Genomic DNA, 15,372 nt, shown 5'->3' with positions numbered 1-15,372 from the left:
AAAAAAAAGAGCAAAATAAATGTGGTCATTTAGTATTCGTGTACATAATATCTATCCATCCTTTGTAGGGACAACGTTTGGGAGGTAGTAGGGCCTCCCTACTAAATGACAAAATATTATTTTAGTCCTTTTGAATTTTAAATTATAAATTAATTTAATAATAAAATTATATTTTACCTTTCAAAATATTAAATTTTAATTTAATTATTTTAAAAATTATAAAAAAAAAGCAAATATTATTATAAATTGAACTTTAACTTTTTTAAAAATTTTAAAATTTAATTTTAGTCCCCTAATATAATTTTTTGGTTTCACCCCTGAGTTATAGTGTATGCCATTATTGATATGCTACCCAGCTACTCAACTAAAACTGACTTGATCCTCTTTACTTTAGTAGTGCCACCCTGTACAATTCGTTTATACAAGTTTGCACGTGGTATAGTTCACTTACATGAGTTCGCATATAATAAGTTCAAATCATCATGTAAGTGAACCAACACTTAAAAAACACGTGTTAATCTAAGGTACTTTTTGACATATATAAAAGTTTACCTAAGACATCACATTTCATATCATATAAATAACAAAATTAACTTCCGAAAAGCGCATGAAACACTAATATCGATAAAAATTTAAGAAATAACACAAAAAATATGATATCGATATATTACTGTTACATTCTTATTATTAGCCCTTCATGGTCTACATATACGTATAAATACTAAACAATCAAGTGTATAAATTTTTTATTATAATATTGTTTAAAACAAAAGATTAGCATAAATTTTAGTGTTAAATTTTGGTATATAAATTTTAGTGTTTAATTATATTTTTTCTTTCGATTTAAAAGTTTTGATGTAAAATAGACAAAAAAAAAAAGAGTAAAAAAAAGTACTAATAAAAAGTGGGGGAAAGAAGAAAAGCAACATTCAACAACATTCAAATCTGAATCAGCAGCAAATGAAGCCAAAAAGTGATTAATATTTAATTTTTCATAATTAAGCTTTAAAAAAACTACAATAATTGACACTAATTAAAGCACCAAACCAAATAAAAAGGCTGATAATTAATATATTTTCAACTGTACAACATTAAAAAAAAGGGTTCCATCCCCATATATCACCATTAACAAAATCCTCAAATATTATCCCATCACACTTCAAAACACTCAAACATGAACCCATACATACATACATACATGCATGTATACATAATATAGTTTTCATTTGGTGCAACTCTCGATTGCATGCCCTCTTACATAAAAGGGGTACCCTACAATTGAAAAGATGAAGGTACTCACATGCATTCATATATATATATATATGTGTATGTGTATATATGTATGCATATATAATGGGAATTATATGAAGGGAAGATTAAAGTGTTGTTTTTTTTTTTTTTTTTTTAAAAGAAGGACCGTTTAGCAGGTGGTCTCCCAACAGCTCTCATTAAATTGGCAATTTCAAGGATTTTTGCAACTTTGGTCCCTCTCTTGGACTCAGCTGATGCCCTTCTTTCTTCTGCTTTTCTGTGTGCTTTTGCGACGTCGTTTTGCATCTTTTCTAGGGCTTTTGCTCTTTTCTCCTCTAGCTTCCTCTACTTATACAAATATATAGAGAAAATAAATCCGATTCACATTTGTGTATATATATATATATACACACATATGCATATTGGGACTGTTAATCAAAATCCCATTACAAAATAATGATGTAAAACTACTATGAATGAATGCATGTATATACAATGTTAATATCATATATGTATAATCCTGTTAAATGCACGAGCGAAACTAGGAATTGTGCACTGAAGTTGAGATAAAATCAAAATATTCAGGAACCAAAGTAAAAAATTTGAGTTGCATTGAATTTTTAGCTTTTGAGAGGGGTTAAATTTGCAGTTTTCATATATTAAGGAGAACAAAAGAGATGAAATTGAACAACTAATACTTTGGAGGGGTTAAAGATGAATTTTACCATTTCATCAAGGCTGCATACTACCCTCCCTACCCCTCGGCTTCCCGTTAAGTGCTAAAAAGAATGGTAAAGTACATTCTCAACTATGGTTTTTTTTTCTCCTTTATAGACTATAAAATGTTAGAAAATGTTCATCAAACTATGTTGTCACCCAACAATTTTTTTTTCTATTTTGGTCACCCAACTTTGAAAATTTATAAATGATCATTCAACTACTTATTTTTATCTTTTTTGGTCATTATCTAGTTAATGTAAAAGTGAAAACACCTAAAAATAAAAGATAATTGAGTGATAAAAAGACAAAATTAAATAGTTGACCATTTTGTATTTTTTATTGTTTGGTGAACAAAAAATACTTATAATTAAATAACCCAAAAAGAAAAAAACCACTAAGGTACCATAAAAAGAATAACTCTTTAAGTAAAATCTTAAATTCGAGCCTTATAACTAAAAATAGTTCATAATTTGATAAAATAAACTCGAATTGATAAATCCAAACTAAGCTAATGATAGATTTTTATTCTTATTTTTTATGAGAGAAAATTGTTAAATGATGTACTCTTTTAAATTTATCCACTAATAAAGTTGCAAATCTCCTAAAGTAAGGACAAAGGAAAAAAAAAAACCCACTACCACCATTATCATGATTCATGATATCCCACTAATAATTTAAGAAAAACAAAGCATAGGGACTTGATTCAGAATTTGACTAAAAAAATCAATAACATATGATAATTATTACATGAAGATAGTTTTGTTATTAAACTACCATGAAAATTCCCTACCATGCAACTAAGAACCTTGGCCAATTGAATCATCAATTAATACTCAATAATTTCCTCAATAAAATTATTTAGACTACATCAAATCATTAATTCAGTTAAATTTAAAATTGGTATCAATTAAAAACTTAAATTTAAGATTTTAGCTCTATGTTTAAATCACGCTAATTACATTACATTTTATCTTAAAATGAAAAAAATTCTATTTAATTTCTTCAAAATATGAACTTTGAAAAATAGAATCTGTTAAGTTTTGTTTTTCTCTTAAAATGAAAAGATACTGGTTTGATTAATATATATTAAAATTACATTTTCATCCTAAAATTAAAAAATTCTATTTAATTTCTTCAAAATATGAACTTTGAAAAGAAATTATAGTTCTATTCTAATCTTTCCCTTACAATTTTTTTCTAGCTTAGCAAGGTTTTCTTTTTTTGCTAACACATAAAATTATCATTTATTTTGAATTAGTCCTTGATAAAAGAAATTTTCATGAGAAAATATGATGAGAAAAAAAAATTCTCAGTATCCAAACATACCTCAACTTTCTTCATCCAAGAACTAGCCTTTTGTACTTGTTCACTTTCCCACCCATTAATTATAGCATCTTCTCTCTTGAACCTATTATTAATCTTTGCAATCTTCGCGTTTTGCCAAGCACATATTTTCGATTCCACCTCCTCTTTCTTCACTCTCAGCACCGTGACTTCCCCATGTCCGCCGCTACTACCACCACTAGCCGCCGCCGCAGTCGTCGCCGTTTCTAACCCACCCGACCCTACCCTTCTTGGCTGATCCGATTCTCCATCGTACGGACCATTATCGGGTAATATAGCTAAACGGTTAGTTTCCTCTTGCAGTTCATGATCTTCACCGATCCTGGTCAACTGATTGTTATTCAAAGTATGTACGGAATCGGAATCGTTGTTTTCTATAGAAGATCCGGCGAGGACCAGAGCATTGAATTCTCGGCTTATGGTGGTGAAGTTTTCACTCGGAGCTACTTCGCTCGATGACGATGCACGGCTGCTTCCGGTTTCCCAACGACGACGGGCGTTGACGACGGGAGGGTGTGGTGGGGTTAAAGCATGGATGTCTCTGATACGTTCACCGTCTTGATCGTCGTGATCGTGATGTTGGTCGTGGTTTGGGTCGTTTTCGCCATTGTTGACGGAGCTTTGAAGGGCTAACATATGCGGAATATGATTTAGCTGCAAAGAAGAAGAAGAAGATTTTTTTTTTTAATATCTCGGGAAAATATATGGGCCACTAAATTTATATGGAGGATTCAAGAAGAAAGCATCGGCTTTTATGAAGTGGTGAAGTAAAATAAGCCCACAAAAGAAATGATGGAAGTGAGACTTCATTTAAAAAGAAAGTAGCTTTGGGATTTTGTTTATTTATTCTTAAAATGTAGAATTAATATTTATGGGTCGAGTGGAGTCAAGTTAGATCAAGTTAGGTTAATTTAATGTAAAGATATTTGAATCGGTTCTGATTGAAAATTAGTTAAGTTATATGTTCCAAAAATAGTTTCAAATCGATTAGATCGAGAGTTGGTATGAATCGATCAAATTAATTTTTTTTGAAAATTTTAATATTTTTTAATTGGACTAGTGAACTTGTGGCCAATTAGTTCGACTATGAGTTCGTTTAAAATAATTTATTTTATAAAGGGATAAAATAATATTTAGTTTCTCAATTTGATAATTTTTCCTTACTCCTTGAACTTTTTATTTATTTATATTATCTTAATCTTTGTCAGTTTTTCTCAAATTAGCCCCTAAACTTGAGTTCTGTTAAATTATGATGATGTGGCATTTTGAAGTTGCATCACAACATCATCTATTCTTTTAAAACAATTATTAACTTCTCATATATATATTTTTAGATTTTAATAAATATTTTAATTTTTTTCATGTGATGATGTGTTACTTTCTTAAAGTGCCACATCATTATATTTTAATAGAATCCAAATTTATGGACGAAATAAAAAAAAGCTGCAAAGTTTAGGACTAATGTGGATTAAAAAAAGTTTGGGAACCAATGTAAGAAAAGTTGTTAAGTTTAGAGATTAAATGTTGCTTCATACCTAACCTAATGTATCGAATTACTAGTTTATATAGTTATTCAAGTTCAACTTGACTTGATATATAAGTTTTAAAAATTATCCAAATTTGTCTGAATTCTTAAATAGTTAATCCGAACTTGTTTAAGTGTATTCATATTTTTAATTTATTTAAAAAGTATTTTTATTTAATATTTAGTATTTATAAACGATGATATGGGTAAAATTATGTAATTAATATATTTATTAAAAGTTTAAATAAAAATAATTAAATTGGTTAAATATTTAATCAAGTTTAAGTTTTAGTTACTTTATATAATGATATAAAAGGATAAAATACTCTCTTAATAAATACAGTTTGCTTTGTAAAATAATAATTTTTCAATCGTTTCAAATTGAATAAATGCTCAGTTGACTTTTAATTAAATTTCTAAATTATAAACCACTCAACATATTTTTATTATTTTTTAATTATAGTACAATATATTCAATTTTTCATATGATAAAAATTAATATTACATAACGGGTTCACGATTGAATATTAGAGTCTTAAGTCCGACTTTTATTTTAAGCAAATTTTTTATTTAATCTCATTTTAGGCCTGATATCATTTTTCAAATCTTCTCAAATATCAAACGAATTTTAAAATTCAATAAGTAGTTTGACCCATTATTAAGCGATATATTTGACATAATTGATTATATCCACTAATAAAAATCGAATAACGAATATAAAAGAATTTAAAATTAAATTCATTTTATTAACATAATTTTTTCCAATTTATTAATAATATTTTATTTTATATACTATGCATCAAATAATCCAAATATATTTGGCAATAATATACCAACCTTTGATTTTATGTCAAAAAGGAGGCATAGTTAAAAAAAGAAAGTAAGATCTAAAGTACACAACAATACATGATTCGTTTTGGTAGTTTACGTCAAGCAAAAAAATTAGAGAATTATATTATATATTAATTTATATACACGAAAATAAATTATGTAAAAAGTATTAAAAAATCAACAAGACACAACAATTATTATTATTAAATTATATACTAATATAAAAGTTTTATTTACTAAAACAAATCAAGGATATTATATTTTATAATCCTTAGTATATATTAGATATGTTCATGGGTCGGAAACTCACGCAGGCCCGCTTGAAATTTGAGAAGTTTTGAGCAAAAATTGTAAGTCCAAAAAACGAGTTTGAGTGAAAAAATTAGGCCTGTTTAAAATATGAGTTAAGTTTGGGCTTGAATATTCAAGACTTGAGTTAAGACCGACCCGTTTTTAAGTTTGTAATACTTTATATTATATAATTTGTAACACATTAAAAAATAACCCTATACTAAATATATAATACTACTCTAATGTAAATATTAAAATAATGTTAAGATTACTATGTAAAATTTTCAATAAAAAAATATTAACATTAAAATAATATAATATAAATATTTTTTAAAAATATAATATGGACAAGCCTAAAATGGGTTTTGAATCTTAGAGGTGATCATGGGCCGGGCCCAGATAAAATTTTAGGCCCGTCTACTAGGTTCGGGCCCAACCTGTCCCGGCCCGAAATATGGGCTTAAAAATTTGTCCAAGTTCGGCCCGAAATAAAATTACTAAGCCCGACCCATATTAAATTTTTTTTTCTTTTTTCATTAAATAAAAAAATTTAAAAATATAATAAATCAAATATATTTAAAAACATAAAACAAATATTAAAACAAATAAAATGATACTAAAATAATTATTAAATCAATACACAAATTGACAATATAATAAAAATGGTTATATTAAAATTTTAAAATGATTAAAATAAAATAAAAATATATTAATATATAATTCGGGCCGGCCCGGGCCCAAACTCTTACCCGAGGCCCCGCCCGTTTTCTAAACGGGCCTCGTTTTTTTGCCTAAGCCCATTTTTATATTCAAGACTTGAGTCAAGCCTAACCCGCTTTTAAGTTTGTAATACTTTATATTATATAATCAGTAACACATTAAAAAATAACCCTATACTAAATATATAATACTACTCTAATGTAAATATTAAAATAATGTTAAGATTACTATGTAATAAATTTCAATAAAAAAATATTAACATTAAAATAATATATTATAAATATTTTTTAAAAATATAATATGGACAAGCCTAAAATGAGTTTTGATTAATCTTTTGCAAATATAGACAGGTTTGGGCAAAATTTTAAGCCTATATTTCGGGTGGGACTTGGATAAGCATAAATTATATTAATATCATGCTTAGGTCTGGCTCGACTCGACCTGACCATGAGCACCTCCGATATATATCATGTAGTAGTTGTGATTGTTACTATTTATTTATTTCTTATTATTTTTCAAATTATTATTTTGTTAAAACAATTTCATCAACACAATTTATATATATTTATAATACTAAAATAGTTTGTTCCATAGCTCCTGACAATAATTCAATAATAAAAAATGATTATATGTTTTTACATGTTACAACAATAACAATATTAACTGAATTAAAGCTTAATCGATAAAAAATATTAAATATATTGTTAATTAAGTGATTGATGAAATTTAACCAATAAAAATTAGTTATTCTACTAATTATGGCTATGAAAAGAATCTCCTCATGGTTAGATTTTCAGATTTAATTTAATTTAATTTTAAATATATTTTAATTATCAATATAATTGTGATTTATAATTTTAGTTTAGTTAATTGGATGTAAATATTTAAAATTAATTTTATTATTATTAATATTTAACAAATTTATAATAAAAATTAAATTTGATTAAAACCTTTCATTAAATATAATTATTTGATGATAAATAAAAAAGTTACACTAAATCATTTTACTTTTATTTTTTAAAACATAAATTGTTATATTTTAATCTCATATATGTTAAAATGTAAATGAATTTATTTGATAAAAATAGAACATAATTTATGTTGACCTTTTATTACATAAAAAATTTTAAAATAATATTTAGCAAGCTTTACATGCTTATGGTAAATGTTTTTAAAAATAAATATATAATAATTTGTATAATTATATTTAATATTTAAAAGAATATCATGTAATTACTGAGTTTAATTAAACGTTAATCGTTTAATAAACAAAAAGATTTGACGAGGAGCCCACCAATAGTAGGTAAAGGCGTGTGGACCATCGATGAATATACACACGCGTCCCACGTAATAAACAAATTACTATTTAATTCCCACATGCCGTTTATCCATAGGCTCCAGGTCCCGTCAGAGAAGCTACTTATGTTCCCGCCAAGTAATCATTGACGTTATATTTATCAAACGGGCGCCACGTGTACGACTAATTAATTTTTATATTTTTATAAAATATATTTTTTAGGTTTTCAATATGCCCACGTCTCACGTGACACAACCAAGCTTATCTTATCCCTAATAATAAAATTTCAAAATTTTTAATTATGCAAAATCATTAATTTTATAATATTTATTTTTAAACTAATTTTTAACATATGTTTCCAAAACATGTTTAAAAATTTTACTAATAATGAATTAAATAAAAATTAAAATAACAATAATAATTACTAATTATATTAAAAATACATTAATAAATTAATAAATTTTTTAATATGGTGGGTCAAATTTTGCAATGAAATAGAATGTTAGATTCTTAAATAATTATACATAATGTTGTATTTTTTTTTTTTTGATGTAATGGAAGTGATATAATGGTGAAGATATTGGATGGGATTCAAGAAAGAAGAACTTGTAGTAGGTGTGCTATGACAAAAACACAGACCATTCTTCTCGGTCATTCAAACAGGCATTTTCAATAGAATAAACAGATTCTATATCATCTTCCTTTTGGATTTTGATTCCTGTTTGTTGAACCATCTGTGCAATCTTTTTTGCTCATTTTTTGTTCTTTGGACAATTTTTTGAAAAGTGTCCTTTTTTATTGCAGATGTAGCATCAGTCAGACTTTATTGTTGATCTCCGTTTTTTCCTGAGATATCTCCATTGAGGCTTCTTTCTTCTTTTCCATTTTGTGTTCTTTGGAAAATAATATTTTTTGAAATGTCTCTTTTTCTTTGAACGACAGCCACATATCTTATCTCTTGGGCACTTATACTTTAAGTGGGATTCATCACATGCTCAATCAATTCTTTTATCACAATGGAGATAATCCTTGAATATCTTTCTTCTGTTACAAATGTCTTCTAAGGCAATAAAGACTTCTTGCTGAATTTCTCCAACTGTTAATTAGAGAATATCTTTATTTTGCCTTTGGAGAGCCTGATTAACTCGACTTGTAATGGATCTGGAATGGATGAGAAAATTACTGGCTTCAAATTTGAATTGAGACTTAAGGCACAAAAATAATTTAGTCATTATTTTGAAGTGCCTTGCTAGATCTCTCCTGTCATATGAATAGCATTTTCTCTTGTGGAATTCCCTTCTCTTGAGTAAAAATATCATCTCAATTGCCCACAAAGTGATGATGGATAATTCATATTGGCTGAGCAAGATCCTGAAGAACCAAGAATTGCATTTGATCATGTTGACTAATTAAATTCCACCAATCTCGCACCATACTCATAAATCTGGAAACAAACTCCATGAGAATGTTGTAATTACTATCTTCAGTGAGCTTACGAGTTTCAAGCGAAGAATGGAACTTTTGAATCCTATCTGGCCATTTTCCTTGTGGAATATCATCAAGAGTAAAAATGATTCTTCCAATAGAGGGTTTTTGTGTAGAACGTTGTTGTGAAGAAGATGAGTCTGGTACTTCTTGCATCTCTTCATCATCTGATTGTTCTACCTTTGGATGAGTTTGTAATACCTTTGAAAGATTCTCTTCTTCTGATTGATTTTCTGATACTAGTTCTGATGATGAATTGGAATCTGAATAATCTGTATCAGAATCTAATTGTTGATATTGAAGTTGTAAAGCTGAGATTTTTAGAATCATAGCTTCATTATAATCTTTAAAAATTTTTGTTAAAAGATTTTGATCTTGTTGAATCATCAGGGATTTTGAAGCTTGCTTTGGAGGAGGCGATCTTGGAGGTGACTTGTCCACAATTGGTTTTTTGCCAAGTTTAATTTCTTCTTGATGAGCTTCTTCCTTTTTTGCTGCCTCAGTTTTTCCAGCTTCATTTTACTTTTTTTTCTTTGCTTCTTGTTTTTTAATTTCCAGAAACACTTCATAAGTGCTTGGTTTAGTTCTTTGTGGAAATTTAAGAAAGGAGATATGAACTCCTTCTACTAGAAGGGTGTTCCTTTGTCTGATCAAAGGAAATAATTCAATTGTTTCTGATATTGGGGATGGTGCTAGAATTTTCCCAGTTTTCTGGAGTACCTTGATCTGTTCCTTGAAATTCTGAATTTCTTTTTCTCTTTATGCCAGATGATAAAAGAAATCTTGGCCCGGTGCTGCTCATTCTTTTGCCACATCATTTAATCTCTTTTGTAACAAATTGATATGATCATTCACTGTGACAGCCCTAATTTGACCCTAATCGGAAAGTGGTTTCGGGACCATAAAACCGAGTCAAAAAAATAATTAAATGCTATATTCTGTGCTTATTATATGTGAAGGTGTATGTATGAAAATTTCATGCTTTAATATTGCTATTTGTGAGTGAAATTATTTAAAAAGGACTTATTTGAAAAATTGTGAAAATATGATAGGCTAATTTAGTAGTGGCCAATTAATTAATGATGTATATTAGTGGGTTTGCATGTCAAATTCCCCACTTTAGTAGTAGTGGCCGGCCATGATAATGATGATAAGCAATATGTATTATGAAATAATATTATAAAATGGAAATGGCTTAATTTATGGAATAAAAAAATGAGTAAATTAAAAAGATATTAGAAAAACAAAGGATAAACAAAAAGACTTTATCATCTTCTTCCTTAGGAGCCGAATGGTAGAGAAAGAAAAGGAGGAAATAGCATTTGGTCACTTTGAGCTTGAAATAAGGTATGTAATTCATGATAGTTTTTGAAATTGTTGCATATATTAAGCTAGTTACTAAGTCCCTTAGTTAGCCATGTCAAAATTTTGAATTTGTTGGTAACATGGGTATTCGGCTAAGGAATGTGTTCAAGGAAATGGTTGTTGTTTCATGTTATTTTGGATGAAAAATTTGTAGATAGGTGCAGTAGAGTCTAGCAAATGAGCATATATGTGCATTAGTTGCTAAAGGGGAAAAATCGGCTAACATGTTGTGTACTATGGCCGAATATGAGCTAGGTTAATATTGAGTAATGTATGTGTTTTGAATTGATGGAATGGAGTGGATGCTTTAAATGTGTTATGAACAATTATATGTTAAATTAAGGTTTGCTAAATTAGCTATTATGGTGAAATGCAAATGTTAATATTTAGTTGCTAGTGTTTATATGTGTGTTAGCCGAATTTGAACTTGAATAATGATTTGAGCACAATATGTTGTATTGAGATTATGCTTAAGTTAAATTATAGATATATATGATGAAATTGATTGGTGATATACATGTTTAAATAATATGTATGCAAAGAATGTGTGAAAGAGTGAATTGGTAATAATCTACTTGGAACAGCAGCAGTAATGTGATTTTAGAAAATCACCATAAATTGTGGGAGTTGAGTTAGAAGCTGAATAAATTATGTAATTAAAGCTTGATGAGTCTAGTTTCTTATAAAAGAAACTATAAAAGCAAAAGAATTTCCGATAATGAGATATTTGAAGTAATGTGGGACAGATTCAAAATGACTTCTAGATCCCCTGTTTTGTTTTTATAAAATCATTATAAAATGTATAAAAATGATCATATGATAAAATTTATATTATTAGACTCCTTAATGAGTCTAGTTTCAAATGAAATAAACAAGAACACGTTTTGAATTCTGTACAATGAGAAATTTATTTTGTAGTAAAGAGTGGTTAGATTAGTCAAACAGTGAAACAAGGAAAAATTTAGGAAAAATCTGGTATTGATTGGCTAAACTAAAAATTACGAAAATTTTATGGATAAAATATAAATGAGTCTATTTTCAAATAAAATTTACGACAATTGATTTGGAGTTTTGTAGCTCCAGTTATAAATAATTTAGTGACTGTTGTTCAGGAAGTCAGCTTATAGTGAAATTGTGATTATTTTGTAAAGATTGATAAAAAAATTTGCTAATGAATTGCTTATTGATTTCTTATAAGCTTACTATAATCTGTATATGTGAAAGTCGAATATATATGTATTATATTCTGAAAGTAATACTTGAATAGTCGAATAATGACTAGTTTAAAATTTGTTGAATTAAAGCTCAAGAGCGTAGGGGGACAATTTCGGATAAGGGAAAAGAGAAAGTAATCGAGTAGCCATTTCGCAACTGTTCAAGTATATCTGAGGTAAGTTTTGAGTAGTCACCTTTAGTATATACTAGATGATGCCTTGATACATGTAAATTGGATGGATTAGGATCTTTTGGTTTTACTTGAATTAAGTAGTATGATAAATAACCTATTTATATGTATTATAAATGAATGGTCACTATAGGGTAAGTTTGAATGGTGAAATGGACATGTGAGATTTATCTATGATGTTTGAACCGTAATGTAAATGATAGTGTTCATATAGAGCTTAATTCTGAATGTGGAAATGACTACTAATGTGATATGTTGGATGAGGTATTATTATACAATTAAACATGCATGATATTTGAGAATTATATCTGGACTAAAAGTCCGCAGGCTATATGCGGGAATTATATCCGGACTTAAAATCTGTAGGCTATATGCGAGAATTATATCTAGACTTAAAGTTCGCAGGCTATATGCAGGAATTATATCTGGACTTAAGGTCCGTAGGCTACGTGCTGGGAATATATCCGGGCTTAAAGTCCCGAAGGCTTTGTGCTAGTGACTGGACTCAGGTTTTAAACCTAGCAGGCTTAACGCCGGTGATTTAAGTAAAATTATGAATTTGAAGGTTCGAGTTAAACTACAAGTGATTATGTATGATATCTCATGATAGCCAGGTACGTATCATGTACTCACATGTGAATTGATTTTTAAGGTGATTTATTAGTATCAAGGAACGATATATGCGTGTGAATGATTACTATATCTACGACTAAGAGCATGATTTATTCGGTCAATGTCTGACATTATATGAAAGTCTGTGACTTAAAAAAAGAAATTGTATGAGCTATGAAGTAAAGTAAAGTACATGCTGAAATTTCTTTGTGTATTCATGGATTTATACACATATACTCGGCCAAGTGATAACTAATTAGAATATTATTTTTGTGATAATAAATGCTCGTTTAAATGACAAGTTTTAATTGTTTGTATTTGCTTAAAGCTTACTAAGCATAGAAATGCTTACTCTGTTGCCCTTAATTCTCTGTTTTATAGATCTCGTTTGTTAGCTTCGGTCTCGGGAATCCCAAAGTTGAAGTCATCCACACTATCTTAACCCATTCGGTACTCTAGTAGTGAACTTTAATAATGGCATGTATAGGCTTGACTTTTGTTGTTAAATAAGTATCTTTTGATGATGTATATATGTATAGCCATGCGAAAATGGCTTGTTAAGTTACTATATGTGTTCCACATAATTAATGTGAATGTGTGGTTGATATTCGATTAATGTTTTCCATGTTTTGATGTGAATTAAACTTAAGAATGAATCAATGTACTTATTAACTTGAGATGACTCTGTTGTATATGGTATATATAAAATAAAATAAAATAAAATAAATACAAGTTGGAATTCGGTTCTATAAGTATGCCAATGGGAATTATCAGAATAAAGTTAAATGAAATTTCGTGCTTGTTTGGTATTACTCCTTAACCCTCCGGCGACGGGTACGGGTTAGGGGTGTTACATTCACCATCTTTGTATTGTCATCTACATTAGCTTCAACTGCTGAAATCTTTGAATCAATCTTCTTTAGAGCATGATTCTGAGCTAAGGAATTTTCAGTCTGCCAATTGAGAGTGGCTAATCAAAGAGCACTAACATGCTAATAATCAGAGAGCGCGCTAGGGTTCCTTAATGGCATGCCACTATATCCTAATAGTTCTAAATTCCATCTACTTGGGCATTAAAGCTGAATTTCATACACATCAAAAGTAATCCAATTATCACATTTGCACAATATCACATTTACACACACATATATATATATATATATATATTCCAATTTAATTCAACCAATATAAATTCATCACATGCCAAATCAATCCATTTCAATTATAAAACATAATAATTCTCACCTTAATCACTTATCATAACATTTAATCAAAATACAACAATTAATAATTAGATTCGGATTATAGAAATACAAATCAGAAATTCCGAGCTATTCGATGTCGATTTTATTCTTCCCTTTTTAGTCAAGAATTTCGGTACGACGTTAGCTACGGAATTAAAACAATTAAATTTATCAATACAATACAATTCAATCTCATATTAAATATTTCAACTTTTTACTCAACATTTGTCTAAATTCCAATTTAGTCCCTAAACCGAGACTAACTTTTATTTTTCACATTTAATTATTTATTTTTATGCAAATTTCACTTTAAACTAAATTCCACTCCCTATTTTCACATAAATCCATAATTTTCATAATTTTCACAATTTGATCCTAACATCAATATTTAACAAAATCACTTTATAATATCATTATACAACAAAATTAAAGCTCTAAACCCACTTGATATTGATAATTTCTTTCAATATATTAATTTAGACAATAAAATGATTCATTTCATGTAATTTGTTCATTTTTACATTTTACAAACTTACCCTAAAGTTTTACTTTTATTAAATTTAATCCTTGAGCGTAAAACTTGAAAATTATCCATTTTTAATGTAACCCACGTTAGCTAAATGTTCATATATTTTTCTACTATTCCTCTTCATTCCACATCCTCAATGTATATATATAGTTCCACTATTTACTTATATGTTCTTCTGTCTACCTGAGTCATTGTCACTAAATTATTTATATATTGAGTTACAAAATTTCAAATTAAGATCCGCTTGATGTTTTTGAAACTAGACTCAAATATATTTCTACCATAAAATTTTCAGAATTTATGGTTTAGCCAATAAGTACAGTAAAATCTTCAAACTTACCCTATTCTGCTATTTAACAGCTTCGACATTTTCTTATTAAAAATTATTTATCTCTTAGTATGAAATTTGGATGATGTTTCCATTTATTTCTATTGAAAATAGACTCATTAAGGATTTGAAAATATAAATTTAAGCCCCTAATTATTTTTTTACAATTTGTTGATGATTTTCCAAAGTCAGAACAGGGGATTCCGAAATCATTTTGACATTGTCTAACAAAACTTATTATAACTCATAATTTACAATTCCATTTCTTATACCACTTCTTCTATGAAAAACTAGACTCAATAGTTTTTAATTTTATATTTTATTCATCCTCTAATTCGATTTTCACATTTTTTGGTTATTTTTCAAAGTTGGCCTAATACTGCTGTCCAAAACTGTTTTACTGCAAAATATTAATTACCAATTTT

At 28.0% G+C, this 15,372-nt stretch overlaps 1 protein-coding gene across 1 annotated transcript; it reads right to left on the bottom strand.

The window, feature by feature from the left end:
- Positions 1-1,033: 1,033 nt before the first annotated feature.
- On the bottom strand, positions 1,034-4,131 carry LOC108471179 (remorin 4.2-like). Its single transcript, XM_053021631.1, has 2 exons — positions 3,298-4,131; positions 1,034-1,596 (listed from the first exon to the last, which is right to left on the bottom strand). Exons 1-2 carry the CDS (start codon positions 3,949-3,951, stop codon positions 1,405-1,407), a joined length of 846 nt encoding a protein of 281 aa, XP_052877591.1. The 5' UTR covers positions 3,952-4,131; the 3' UTR covers positions 1,034-1,404.
- Between the last annotated feature and the right edge of the window lie 11,241 nt (positions 4,132-15,372).

This window comes from Gossypium arboreum, chromosome 11 (assembly GCF_025698485.1).
Source record: "Gossypium arboreum isolate Shixiya-1 chromosome 11, ASM2569848v2, whole genome shotgun sequence".
In the NCBI taxonomy this organism is placed as follows: Eukaryota; Viridiplantae; Streptophyta; class Magnoliopsida; order Malvales; family Malvaceae; genus Gossypium; species Gossypium arboreum.
The sequence above is the reverse complement of the archived record's forward strand: the minus strand, read 5'-3'. Positions and strand labels throughout refer to the sequence as shown.